General features: G+C 46.7%; 1 protein-coding gene and 1 pseudogene across 1 annotated transcript; both read right to left on the minus strand.

Moving 5' to 3' along the window:
• Positions 1-84: 84 nt before the first annotated feature.
• On the minus strand, positions 85-2,078 carry LOC4346338 (protein DETOXIFICATION 34). The gene is made up of 3 exons (NM_001422693.1): positions 741-2,078; positions 515-601; positions 85-403 (listed from the first exon to the last, which is right to left on the minus strand). The coding sequence occupies exons 1-3, from the start codon at positions 2,031-2,033 to the stop codon at positions 314-316; spliced, it is 1,470 nt and encodes a 489-aa protein (NP_001409622.1). The 5' UTR covers positions 2,034-2,078; the 3' UTR covers positions 85-313.
• Positions 2,079-4,311: 2,233 nt separating this feature from the next.
• LOC136351610 (uncharacterized) lies at positions 4,312-12,882 on the minus strand (annotated as a pseudogene).
• Positions 12,883-14,708: the final 1,826 nt, after the last annotated feature.

The following is a 14,708-nucleotide window of genomic DNA, read 5'->3' on the forward strand; positions in this document are numbered from 1 at the left end:
TTAGGCAGCCGGCAATTCATTCAGATTCATTGTAAACCAAGGAATCATCATTGTCATTACTGCATCTAAACAATTGCAATTTGATCTGTTGTATTCTTGTTTGTAATAATAAATAGAAGAGGGAGGGAAGAACCCCAAATCCCCAATAGCGTACAATGTTAATAAATTGTGACCCAGTAGCGTATACAAAAATCGTACAATTGAAGAATACAGAGCTGCCTGGTACATGCAGGATAAGAATTGAATTTGGAGTCCAACTTCGTATCTGCTCTGCGCAGGGGGAAAAGAAAAAGAGAAACAGGGTATGCATATGCTAATCTCTGTCTGAATGATCTCCTTGTAAGAGAGGTTTGGTTTCATCTGTGCCTCCCCACTTGTGCACACGAGCTGAAGCTTGCGCAGCCTGAAATTATATGTACATTAATCGGCAACAGCAATGGTATATCATGATGAGCAACTCTCTTTATTTTTCCATTTAAAATGAAAACGAAAATGTAATAATACTATATATTACCTCTGCCTTCCAGTCTGTTCTCCAGACTACAAAGAGTAGAATGAGTGTTTGAAGTGCAACTCCACAGAGCATGCCACCCCAAACCCCCTGCAGCCAATTTAATTTTAATTTTTTTCTGTGATCAATTATATATAATTTCGCAGTACATATGCATAGTACTCCATTATATTAGTGGAAAAAAGAAAAGAGAAGGAAGGTAGGTAGGAATAGGAATAGGAATGGGTACCCCGACTCCGAGGTTGAAGTAGTAACCGAGAAGGTAGCCGACGGGGAGGCCAAAGAGGTAGTAGCAGGCGAGGTTGATGTAGGCGACGAGGCCCTGCCATCCGCCGCCGACGGCCACACCGGACAGCACCGGCTGCACGCTGTTGAGCACCATGGTGACCCCGAGCAGGCCAGCGATCCTGGAGACGGCGCGGAGCAGGTGGGCGTCGCTGGTGTAGACGAGCGCCAGCTTGTCGCTGAAGGCGAGCACGAGCGCCATGCAGAGGAGGCCGATGAGCAGCGACTCCGCCACCACCACCACCACGGCGTGCATGGCCGCCCTGGGCCTCCCGGAGCCCAGCTCGTTGGACACCCGGACGCTGATGGCCGCGTTGAGGCCGATGAAGATCATGCCCTCGTAGCCGTTGATGTTCATGCAGATCCCCAGCGAGTCGACCGCCATCTGGGCGTCGTCCAGGTCCCCCGTGAGGACGGTGATGAGGCCCAGGTACCATATCTCGAGGCACAGCATCACCGCCGACTCGATGGACAGGCGGAGGAAGGCGGCCAGGTCGTGGAACGCCGCCATGGACCACCCGCGCCACCCCTCCCTGCACCACCCCATTATGTAGGCCACCTGCGCCAGCGACGACGCCCACTGCGACACGTCGTACGCCGCCGCCGCGCCCGGGAGCCCCCACCCCAGCACCGACACCGCGAGGTAGGTGATGCCCACGTGGAACGCCAGCCCCGCCACGCCGATCCATGCCAGCACCCCCACCTTGCTCTGCGCCTGGAGGAACTTGCCCGACGGGAAGTTCACGGCGAAGGCGAAGGCGCCCGGGAGGATGTAGAGCGTGAACCGCCCCGCCGCGCGCGCCACCTCCGGGTCCTGCCCCACCAGCAGGAGCAGCGGCTCGGCCAGCACGTACACGGGGACCATCAGGACCGTGGCGCCGAGAAGGATGATCCAGGATCGCTGGAGGTAGACGCCCAGCATGGACACCTGCCCGGCTCCGAACGCCTGCCCGCACAGCGTCTCCAGGGCGCTGCCCATGCCCAGGAGGAAGCCGAGGGCGAAGGTGGCGAACACGGAGAGGCCCACGGAGGCGGCGGCGAGGGGGAGGTTTCCGAGGTGGCCGATGAACATGGTGGTCACGGAGCTGATGGCGTAGTTGGTGATGGTGCCGATGGCGATGGGGGTGCCGATGGCCCACAGCCGCTTTGTCTCATGCCAGAACATGCGCGCCGCCGCCCCGGCCGACTCCACGGCGGCCGCGTCCTCCTCCGGCGCTGGTGGTGACACGGAGCCCATGGTTGATTGGTTGGAGAGCAGCAGCAGCAGATCTCTCCCTGGTCTGGTCAAATGTGTGGCGAAGGCGCGTCATTTATTTGGGGAGTTGCGCCGGTCCATTTCACAATGAATGCGTATGACTTTTTTTCTGCTTGGATTTTGGATTTTGCTTGGAGTAGGTACCAGCTACCCGCACGCACGCCGCTATCCTCCTCGTGACACACCTCCATTTCAGTTTCCATGCCTTCCCTTTATTAAATTAACGGAGCACGGAGTACTTATCAATCAGAGCAGATACAATAGCAGTCTATAAACCAACTATAAATATATTTTAAATAGATAAAAGAAGAAAGAGAAAAGCAGCGGACTACAGATCTGTAGCTAGCTGCAATATGGACTCTAAAAGTAATGTGTGTATGATAGATGAGACTAGGTATTAAGGCCAGTCACAATGGCTAGTGTCATTGCACGGCTACCCAAAATATTATACCATCTTCTCTCAAATGAAATCTTTTATGAAACAATCCCCACAGTGGAGGGGTTTCACTTTGACGTTTCCAAGACTAAGCAAAGCATTTAATTGATACAAGTTGCTGGGATCATTTGTACCCAAAATCCGGCGCGGCGCGGGAGAATGCGGAGGTCGCACGGCGGAGGCGGACGCAAGAGATCCGGTGAATGAAACGAATCGGCCTCAACGGGGGTTTCACTCTGTTACCGAGGACTTGGAAACGACGCTGACGAGTTTCACCAGGATGAAACTCTTTCCTTCTCTCTCATCCCCATTTCATGCAAATAATCATTTTTTATTCAGTCTTACCCCTATTAAATGTGCATGACACACCAGTGAAACCCCCATTGTGACTGGCCTAATAGTAAATGAAACAACTATTTTATAAATCGACTATTACGTTGGCTAGGTGATTTAGAGCTAGTAGCTAGTTATACTATTAAACTTCCTCTTAGATGCAACCAATGTAGTACTAGAGAGAATTAATACCTGTAACTGTAACGATTAAAAAAAGAAAGAAATTAAAAAAGGATCGGGGCAAAACAAAACCGTCATTTCTAGTATGGCTGTACTAGGATCGTCATTCGAGCCATTATTTTTCTCTCTATATTTTTCGTAATTTATGAACAAAAAAATAAATAAATTCGTACTCCAGTCCGTGTCAGCGAGTGGTACAGCTGAGTAAAGGGAGTGGGTGGACTGTGCGGTGCAAACAGCTACCACGTCTTCACGTATTATAGGCTCCTACTGGGCTTTCTTTCTTTCTGTTGGGCTTGAATCCTCCCTCCAACACGAATCGCAATCGCGCGAGGCATTGTACATCGGAATAAGTCCATTTTTACTCCCTTAAAATTGACCCAATCAATCTTGACACATAAACTGTTAAAACCGGTGCAATTTGACTCCCTCGACGGTTTTGGTGAGCGGTTTCGCTGACGTGGCATGTTATGTGGCGATGTTGACCCGTCTTCGTCCTATGAGGCGTTGACGTGGCGCTTACTTGTAATTAGAATTAAAAAAAATATGTGGGCTCACTTATCATTCACAAACACACAAAATTGTGGGACCCACTGACAGGTGGGACCTACATGTCAGTCTATCCCTTCATCATCCTCCCGACCTCCCCGTTCCATGCCCCATGCCGCCGTCGTCAGAGCAGCCAGCTCTCTAGCATCGAGAACACCGGCGCGGGCCCGGCGCCACCGGTGGCCATCTTGCTCGTCTCCGTCGAGCCCTCCAGCGTCTGGGCAATTGCCGTGGCGGCGGTGGCGGCTGTCGTCACCGCTCTGGCTCGCGCTCTGGCTCGCCGACGGGGACGCCGCGCCCTCGCCGGAGCACTGTAGCTGATGCTGCATCGTCGCCATCGTGGAGGTCGACCCCAACGCCTCGGGGCCTCGCGAGCGCCGCGCACTAGGAGTGGCAGACGCGGCGTGAGTGGAGGCGATCGATCTCGCACGGGATCCGGCGGTAGTGCTCGCGCAAGACTTTGTCTGGGAGTTGCGCCCATCCCCGAGGCCGTTGATCAGCCGCCATTGGAGGAGACGGGAAAGGATTGGATGGAGATTGGAGGTTAGCAGCGTACTCTGGGGCGAATTGAAAGGGAAATGGCATGACAGGTCGATGTGAGAAGACAATGTGCTACTGTATATTTTTTTTAGATAATGGAATATAATATTCCGGCCTTTACTCAAAAGAGCTACAGCCAATTATTACATAGTAGTTTTCATAAACATAGTGTAAATCTAAATAAATAGAACACACCGAAGATCACTATTATTGAAACCAGCCTAACGTAAGGAGATCACAATTATTGAAGTCTATTTGTAAATCTCCAACCATAATTGGCAAATAGTTGTATAACCGTGGTCTCCAACTTTCGGCATGCAACCTTCAGAAACTCTTCATCTTCATCACACCTTTGTAGTTGTGCCCAAAACCGGAGCCAATGAGTTGCCCTGAAAATAACCTACATATAGGAAAATGATGGTGATTTGTCAAAAACCATATCGTTCCTACTCAGCCATATTGCCCAACAAATAGCAGAAGCTCCAACAAGTATCAGTTTACTCATTTTCTTATCAACTCCCAAAAGCCACCCATTAAAAATATGAGATATGCTAACTGAAAGATTAAAACCAAAAGAGAACTGAACTGCTCTCCATAGAAATTTCGCAAAATGAACTGCTCTCCATAGAAATTTCGCAAAATGATAATCCATAAAGAGATGTTGAATAGACTCATTCTTCAAACAAAAAGAACACCTCAAGCTGCCATTCCAGTTACGCCTTGCCAAATTATCCTTAGTTAACACAACCCCTTTAAGCAGGTACCACATGAAAATTTTAATCTTAAGTGGCAACTTAAGCTTCCAAATACACTTGTTTCTTTCGATATAGCCATTATTAATTAAAGCTAGGTACATAGACCTCACCGAGAACAAGCCATTCTGATGGAAATTCCATCTAAAACTATCAGACGAATCATTCAACTGAATATGTACTATAGAGGCACACAACTGATGCCAACAAACAAGATTCTGACCAACTAAAGCTCTCCTGAAAGAAACATTAAGCGGAACATATCCCATAACAGTGGCAATAGAAGATGTTTTCCTCGGAACAATTGCGTACAAAGATGGATATTTATCCTTAAAAGCCAAGTTACCAATCCATCTATCTTCCCAAAATCTGATTTGTTCCCCATTATTGACAATCCAAGAACCCATATTTAAGAAAGTACTTTTGACATTCATAAGACCAGACCAAAAATGAGAATCACCTTGTTTCCTGTCAACTTAGGTTATAGATTTATTATAAAGATATTTCCTCTTCAATAAATCATGCCAAACCCCATCCTCATTAATTAACTTAAACAACCATTTACTTAAAAGACATTTATTTTGTATCTCCAAATTATGAATCCCAAGACCCCCCTGGTCCTTGGGTTGACAAACAACATCCCACCTAGTGAGCCTGTATTTTTTCTTATGGTCATCCCCTTGCCAAAAAAAACCGCGATCTATAATAATCAATTTTACAAAGAACCCCTTTCGGCACCTCAAAAAAAGATATCATAAACATGGCTAAACTTGAGAGAACAGAATTAATCAACACTAGTCTACCACCAACAGATAAATGCTTGCCTTTCCAACTACTAAGCTTTTTCTCAATTCTCTCTTCAATAAGTTTCCAATCTTTATTAGAAAGCTTCCTAAAATGCATCGGAATTCCAAGGTATTTAAAAGGAAAGGTACCTAACTTACAACCAAAAATATCAGAATAGTGTTCATAACATTCCTTTGCCTGACCAAAGCAAAATAATTCACTCTTGTGAAAATTTATTTTTAGGCCAGATAACTTTTCAAATATCGATAAAATCAGTTTCAAATTCTTTGCCTGTTGCAAGTCATGCTCCAAAAAGATAATAGTATCATCTGCGTATTGCAAGATAAACACACCATCATCAACAAGATGAGGAATAACCCCATTCAAGAGTCCCGCCTCTTTATCCCTCTTAATCAATAGAGTAACCATATCAGCTACTATATTAAAAAGAATAGGGGATAAAGGATCCCCTTGCCTAAGTCCTTTGTAAGTTTGAAAACAATTACCACTTTGATCGTTAACTTTTATACCAACATGACCACCTTGAACAAAAGAAGCTATCCATTCACACCATCTAGGAGAAAAGCCTTTCATTCTCAAAGTTTGTTGTACAAAAGTCCATTTAACTTTATCATAAGCTTTCTCAAAATCAATCTTAAAAATTACACCACTTTTATCTTTGCGATGTAATTCATGTAAAGTCTCATGTAAAATAACCACCCCTTCCATAATATTTCTCCTAGGAATAAACACAGTTTGAGTAGGACTAATTATCTTTTGAGCGACATCCATTATTCTATTTGTAGCAACTTTGGTAAAAATCTTAAAGCTAACATTAAGTAGGCATATAGGTCTATACTGTTGAATCTTTAAAGCCTCAGCACACTTAGGCAAAAGAATGATAGTACCAAAGTTAAGCGAATATAAAGGCAAACTCCCAGAATGAAAGTCCTTAAATAGCTCTAAAAGGTAAAATTTAATGACATTCCAGAAAACTTGGTAAAACTCAGCAGGAAATCCATCTGGGCCCGGAGTTTTGTTATGTTCCATTTGGAAAATAGCATCCTTAACCTCATTTTCAGAAAATTCCTTAGTTAAGGCTTCATTCTCTAAATATGAAACTTGAGGAATGTCAGCAACATAATTCTCATCAAATTGAAGGTCAGACTCATCAGGAGGGCCAAAAAGACCTTTATAATAAGTGGTAATATGCGACTTTAAATTGGCATCACCACTTATTAAATGATCACCCTCCTGTAATTGATAAATTCTAGTTTTCCTATGTTTTCCATTTGCCACTAAATGAAAATACTTTGTATTAGAGTCACCCTCTAAAATATCCTTAGTCTTAGCCCGCTGATACCATTTAATTTCTTCTTCCCTTAGAATGACAGATAACCTACTCCTGAAAAACCATCTAATATCAACTTCCTCTTGAGACAGGAGAACAGTCTCTGCCTTTTTATCCAGCGCCTCCAACTTATCTAAAATATGCTTTTTCTCTTTTTTGTATAAACCACTGGTATGTTTAGCCCATCCCCTAAGATGCTGTCTTAGGCGGCGAATTTTCGCTTGCCAACGCTCCATAGGAGTATTGCCCTCATCAACCCCAGACCAAACTTCTTTTACCATATCAACAAATCCATCACGTAATAACCAACCAAGTTCAAACTTAAAACTATGTTGAGCGTTACTAAAAGAGGAAGATTTTGTATTTAGGAGCAAAGGAGTATGGTCTGAAATATCTCTATTGAGAGCAACAACAGAGGATAAAGGGTATTTTTGCTCCCATTCCGTCGACACTAAAACTCTATCCAGTTTCTCATAGGTTGGGTGTGCCAGATTATTTGCCCAAGTAAAATTCCTACCAGTCATTTGTATCTCCCTAAGGCACAACCCATCAATAATAGCATTGAATAAGAAGGGCCATCTATCATCATAATTATCATTATTTTTTTCATTAGGACTACGAATAATGTTAAAATCACCACCAATAAGAATTGGTAAGTTCTCATGACTGCACATGTTAACTAATTCTGCAAGAAATTGGTCCTTAAACTCATTTTGTGCAGGTCCATACACCAACACTAAGGCCCACTTAAAATTATCAGCTTTATTTCGCAAATGAAACTTAATATAAAAAACCCCCTCATCAATCAAACCAATGTCAGAATTTAATAAATTAATACCCAACAGAAGACCACCAGATCTGCCTCTAGGAGGTTTACAATGCCATAAAAAATCTTTACCAGCACAAAGATTATTAAGAGCAGCTGTAGAAAATTCTTTCTTAACGGTCTCAGATAAAGCAATAAAATCAAGTTGATGTTCTTTGGTTAAATCAGAAACAAACTTATGTTTTTTCGGGTCCTTGAACCCATCACAATTCCAAAAGATTCCTTTCATTTAAAACTAATTTTATTATTCTTCTTCTTTTTTTTACCCTTCTTACCATTAGAAATACTATTAGTAGAAGGTACCATGGAATCCAAAGTGGACTGAATATTATCACTATTCCTACTTAAATCCATCACCTCCTCCATAATTTCACCACATAAATGTTGTAGTAGAGTATTATCATCGAACTGATCGTCTAACTCACCTTCAACAATTACATCAGGAATTTGGTTAACAGAGGAACTAATATGTTCACTCAACCTATTTTTCTCTACACACTTTAAATCTTCTATAACATTATTGAGAATAACATTTTTATTTGAAGGAATCACACCTAGATTATTAAGGGAAGCAGAAATTTTATCATTTGTAAATTGTAAAAAAGAAACATTAACATCCATATTACCTTAAGCATGGGGTTTCTCCAAGTTCTTTTCCGCCTTCAACCTTTCAGCTCTTTCAAGGACAAGCTGATCACTATCAGAAGCTCTCCTTTTGCTTTTCCTGGATGAAGAAATTAACGCCTCGGGAATAGCAGAGATTTTTCCAACCAGTTTTTCTTGCTCAACCAACACGGTCTCCTCATCCAACCCGTCAAAATCTTCGTCAGACGCAGTCAAACCTTCTGACTCCGGTATCAAACTCAACTGAGAAGAGGTAAAAGAAGGACCACCCCTCTCAGTAAGATTACTATCAGTAGCCATACTCACATCAGAGACACCCGGTCCAGACTTCTTTCCCATGTCCTTGTCATTTTCCCCATCGTCATTTCTCTTCCCATCACCCATCCCCAAAATTATCCATATCCAAAGGAACAGGATCCCCAGCACCAATATCTGACTCCACTTTAAAAGACAGCTCATACAAATGATCACCAATGGCCACATCAACAACATCAGGGATTAGAGATGGGTCAAGGACCAAAACTTGTAAACGAGCTATCTCATACCTTCTAGTAAATAACATATCAACAGCTTTAGTAATCCCAAGAATAGAACCAACTGCCCAAATAATTAAATATTCCCTCAACTCAGAAGGAAGCCCCTTACACTGAACCCAAACTTTTGGAATGACATATTTCACCTCATTCCCAACACCTCTTTCTATGATCTCCATCTGAGCCTCACCAACTTTAGTGTGCACCTTTCCCCATTCCACCATGCGATTCAGCTCAGCAGCAGAAGGAAAGATGGTATGAAAAGTGTTATCACCATTGTCATGTACCACCCACCTCCATTTACCAGGAATTAACCTCTCCAATTCAGATACAACAGCTTTAACTGTCATCTGACCATTAGATATTTTAACCAAGGCCGCCCTGGGGTCATGCCTAATCCTTTGTCCAGCTGGGAGGGGGATATGAAAAAAACCCAAACCATCACCCCCATAACCACATAATTGAGCAGTAGGTTTCACAGCTGATCTAAAAACAGGACACCGGGTAGCAATGTGATCCACACTTTCACAAATTTCACAATAAAATTTTGATGAACACTCCTGAAGAGTATGCCCCTTAGTCAAACACCTATAGCAGTAAGGTTTACCCAATCCCTTAGTGTCTGCCTTTGATTTACCTTTCTCTGAATCAGTGGCGCAAACAAGCAACCCTTGTTGTGCGGGTTCAGCACCCACCGCCGGGGTAACAGATGTGATGACATCACCCATTTTAGCAGCAGCAACAAGAGTACCACCCACAGCAACCGATCCACTAACTGACCCAGAGGTATTTGCAGTTAAACCTGCAGAACCACTAGCCGAAGTTCTTCCAAAACTCGGTATCACACCAACTGAATTAACTGCAGAAGTCCCAACAATCTTACCCACATGTCCACTCGGCGCCAAACCTGCAGGTAGCACTAGCGATGCTGACACAGAGGTAGCAGCGGCTCCCTGACCACCACCACCCAGCGGAAGACCAGCTGCAGGAACTCCACCCGGGTATAAACCACCCGGCGGCCCAAAAGCACCTGCCGGCGGCGCCATACCACCTGCCGGCACACCACTAGATCCACCCGTCGCTGCAAATTGACCACCAGACGACGGCACACCGAAGAACTGTGACCCAGATGCATCACTTGCCGGCCGGCCAAAAGAGCCCAAAGGGAACCCTAAACCGGAATTGAAGCCAGTTGGCCCAGCATTCTGTCCAAACCCACCGTTCCAACCTTGTCCTCCTCCAAAGTTGCCATGCCATCTACCACTGTTGCCGTGAGAGAAGTCATGGCGATTGTTGTGACCGCCAAACTTTCCACGACCCCGTCCCCTTCCTCCTCTACCATCTCTGCCTTGCTATGGAAAACCACCTCCGGAACCCGGATGAAAACCCCGAGCAAAGCCACCGCCATGCCCGCCAGCACCGAAACCCTGGCGATTGTTTCTCTCCATTGGGCATTGGCGAAGAACTAGCGACAGCGGCGTAGGAGCGAGCGCGAGAAGGAGATTGATCTCCCACCAAACACCTGCGCCTCACGGTACCAGTTTTCGCAAAAAGAGCAACTAACCCGGGTATGGGCCTATAGGGGATAGCGGGCTTTGGATAAGGGGTACATTGTGGACTTACGTTAATTGATTCAGATTTTGTAACCTCCGGAAGTTTGGGAAATTCCAAATTCGTCACCGTCGGATGAAGTGGAAACCTCACCGAATCGGAAGACTTCACCGGAGAAAAATCGGACTTTTGAAACCGCATCTTCCCCACCGGAGGAGATTGAAATCTCGCCGGGGTAGAACCAGAAACGGTCGCCGGGAAAACGGATGATACTTTCCCTTGCAGCGCTGAATAGATAGCCTCACCAACAGTTCTCGGCGGAGACTTCCTCGGCGACGGCAGCGGCCCACTCCATGGCTTTGATGCGCACTCCAGAGAAGATGACACCAACGGCCAAGACTCCTCACCATGCAAAGCCTGCAAAACTGAAAAACGAGAACCAGAAGACTCACCGATTCCATTTTCCTGATGATCAACAGCAGCAGCTGAGACATGCACAGGCTTCGGCCTCAACGCCGAGGCCGCCGCGACCTCAGCCACATGGCGTAGCCGAAGACGAGCTTTCTTGTCTCGCTCTTCAGTAGATCCTCGGCCGCAACCGGAGAACGACCGGAGGAAGGTTTCTTCGAAGAAAACGCCGTCCAAGCTGGAGCCAAAGTGAGCCGGCGTCGCCCAAATGCCCAATGCCTCCAGTCTCTCTCATCACATGAATACGGAACTATATACAAGACGGATTCGCTACTGTATATATATATATATATATATATATATATATATATATATATATATATATATATATATATATATATATATATATATATATATATATATATATATATATATGTTTGTTAGATTCCATCTTGCTTTTGGAAGCCGTAGAGATCAAGGTGAGATGAGCTAGCTTGTCTTGACTTGTGCAATTTGCAGATCTCAGAAGGAAAAGAAGAAGAAGAAGAAGAAGAAAAGACTTGCAACCTGCAGAGTTCAGAAAGAAGAGGAAGAAGAAGACGCGTCGCAAACTTCAAATCGAGCGAAGTGGAGACTTGCCGCTCGCCGCCACCGCCGTTCGCTGCCACAGCCGATCCGGCCCCCACCTGCTACAAATGTCTGAAGGGGAAGAGGGCGGCCCCTTTCGCCGAGCGATGACCGGCGACCACAGCGGCACCACGCTGCCCCTCTCCTCCTTCCCGCCTCCTCATGAATGAAGCCAATCCCCTTGACTGAGCTCGGAGAAGACAGAATCAGTGCCGCCGCTCTCCCGCCCGCTGTCGCCACTCCGGACGCCGCCGCCGCCACTGGCCTCCGCTTGCCAAATGGGGAGGGAGAGAGAAGGGGAGGATGAGGAAGGGATAGACTGGCCCCACTTGTCAGTGGTCCCACAAATTTCTTTTGTGTGTGAATGATAAGTGAGCCCACATATTTTTTTTAATTCTAATGACACAAGCGTCACGTCAATACCACGTAGGACGAAGACTAGGTCAACATTGCCACGTAACGTGCCACGTCAGTAAAACCGCTCACCAAAACCGCCGAAGGAGTCAAATTGCACCAGTTTTAATAGTTTAGGGGTCAAGATATCTGGTTTTATGGTTCAGGGTCATGGATTAGATTTAGGCCACTTTTTAAGGGACTCAAAGTGGACTTATTCCTTATACATTCCAATCCGGAAAAAGTACACCGAAGGTCCCTCAACTTGTCATCGAATTACAAAATCGTCCCCCAACCACAAAACCAGATATATGACATCCCTCAACTTACAAAACCGTTCACTTTAGGTCCCTCGGTGGTTTTGATCACGGTTTTGTCTGACGTGGCGGCTGAATCAGCGTGGACCCATATAGGCCTCACCCTATCTCTTTCCCCTCCTCTCTCTCTCACTTTTCTCCTCTTGGGCAGGCCGGCCGGCGGGTGGCGAAGAGGTCGCCGACAGCGGGGTGCAGTGGCTGTGGCGCGTACCTGGCCGTGCCGCCGGGGGCGCGGTCGGTGCGATGCGCGCTCTGCCATGCCGTGACGCGCATCCCTTGGCCACGCCAGCCACAGCGAGCTTAGCACTCGGAGCCGCGAGAAGTAGTCGCTGATGACGAGCAGCGCCCGCGCCGCCTGCCTCGTGGCCAGGATCCGGTGCATCTGCTGGAGTGTCTGCTACATCAGCAGATCAGCCTACACAAAAAAAATCATCGCATCACGCCATGGTAATAAGCAATTCAGTTCGCCATTGATGTTTGACCGAAGCTTGAGGAAGTTCTCCAGCGTGGTGAGCATGGCCATGGCGATGGCCATCTGTCCCATGTAGTTAGTGACGTTGTCGACGACCACGGTGGTGGCCGCCGATGCCATTGTGTCTCCCAGCGTCTGCTGCAGAGTCTCCATCCCCTGCGACAGCGCGTCCTCGGCCTGCTGCGACTACTGCTGCAGGTTGCAGATGCCCATCAACTGCTGATCCGTCAGCGGCTCAAGATGGCTCTCAAGAACCTGCACAAACAACAACATCATCATCATTCAACAATAGCGGTCAATGGTAGCTTCAGATTCTTTGCTTGTTACTTAATTGGGTGGGTGATCACTCGTGTCAAATCTTGAGGAGCTCAGAGGAACAGAAGCCGCCGAGCCACATGAAGAAGCGCTCAGCGTGGCTCATCCACATGCTGGAGAGGACATGGAATACGTCGGCCTAGGTGGCGAAGCTCTTGAGGCGGAACACCTGGTCGTAGTGCATCATCACGGCGTCGACAAGCACGCGGAGCTCGTCCTCGCTCATCAGCGCGTTTGCGCCGCCGCCGCCGTTGACGACGTCATCGGGGTGCGGGCGGCGGCGAGCTACCCGCGCGTCTGCGGCGAGAAGCGCGGTCTCCTCATCGGCATCAGCTACGTCGCCACAAGGCACCAGCGGCAGCCTCGCCATCTCCAGCATCGGCTGCGACGAGACGACATCAAGACCAATAAGACCATCGTCACTGCCGCTCTAGCTCCCGGCGGCGGTTGCTCCAACCACACATGGTCCTTGGCCGTCCGCACCGCCGTCATGTTCGAGCCCGTCCTCTCTGCAGCTTGGTGTGTTGCCGACGCCCTCCTCCTCTCCCGCACTCGCCCCGCCGGCTGCCCTACCCAGGGAAGAGAGAGAGAGAGACCGGAGGCGCATGCGCGGCCGGTGGCCGGCAGTGGAGAAGAGCGGCGGCTTGCTCGCTCCGTCGGACCACCTCACCCGCCTCGCCCGGCGACCTCCTCCCCACCCGCCGGCCAGCCTGCCCAAGAGGAGAGAAGTGAGAGAGAGAGAGGAGGAAGGGAGAGGGGAAAGAGGGAGGGTGATGACGTGGCATCCTAACATGTGGGGCCCACGTGGGTCCCACGCTGATTTGGTTCAGATAAAACCACGGTCAAAACCACCAAGGGACATAATGTGAACGGTTTTGTAAGTTGAGGGATTTCATATATCTGGTTTTGTGATTGGGGGACATTTTTGTAAGTCGATGACAAATTGAGGGGCCTTCGGTGTACTTTTTCCTTCCAATCCCAGTGGGCCTTTCTTCACTCATTCCGCTGGGCCCTGCATCAAAATCTCTCTATCTCTCTCTCCTCTCCTTTTCTTTAATTTTGGCTTAACGTACGTGCCACTACAAACAAGTACTCCATATTTTTCTCTTCAAAATTCAAAATCATTGGTTACTTCAATTGCATCTCTCCTCATTACATTGCTAATCACGAAATTAAATCAAGCTCAGTGTGCGGCCTCCAAAATGGATTCAAAAGAAATCGTAAAATGGAGGCGCCTCGATCGCTAGCTATCCAAGATGGACGGCGTCGACAGGGACACAGCGGCGCGGCTCACAATCCGGCAGCGCCAACGTGTGCTGCAGAGGGCCATGGTGATGGTACACAAGCTACCCTTACGGCGGCCGCGGCTTGTAATTAATTTCCTTATTCATTAGTTAGCTACGTACGAAATTGCATGCACTAATCAATTTCATCAAACTAGTGTGATTGTCCACACACAGATTGTATGGTTTGTATCATTGTTTTTTCTCAAATAATAGCATACATATTTTCACATTTTTATAATTAAAATATATTAAAATAATAATATACTTTAAATTATGTGCTAACCTGATCAACTAACTGATGTGTGATATTATGATGAATATAGATAATTCCTTACTGTTCTATTAATCATACAATAAATCAAAGATATGTTTTTAATA

Source organism: Oryza sativa, chromosome 8, assembly GCF_034140825.1.
Source record: "Oryza sativa Japonica Group chromosome 8, ASM3414082v1".
NCBI classification, from domain to species: domain Eukaryota; kingdom Viridiplantae; phylum Streptophyta; class Magnoliopsida; order Poales; family Poaceae; genus Oryza; species Oryza sativa.

Bases quoted from the DNA above. Each gene is read 5' to 3' on its own strand.
- LOC4346338 (NM_001422693.1), bottom strand. From the start codon at position 2,033: ATGGGCTCCGTGTCACCACCAGCGCCGGAGGAGGACGCGGCCGCCGTG. The intron at 602-740 runs GTACCCATTCCT...AATTGGCTGCAG, and splicing joins ACTTCAACCTCGGAGTCGGG to GGGGTTTGGGGTGGCATGCT. The intron at 404-514 runs GTAATATATAGT...ATATAATTTCAG, and splicing joins GAACAGACTGGAAGGCAGAG to GCTGCGCAAGCTTCAGCTCG.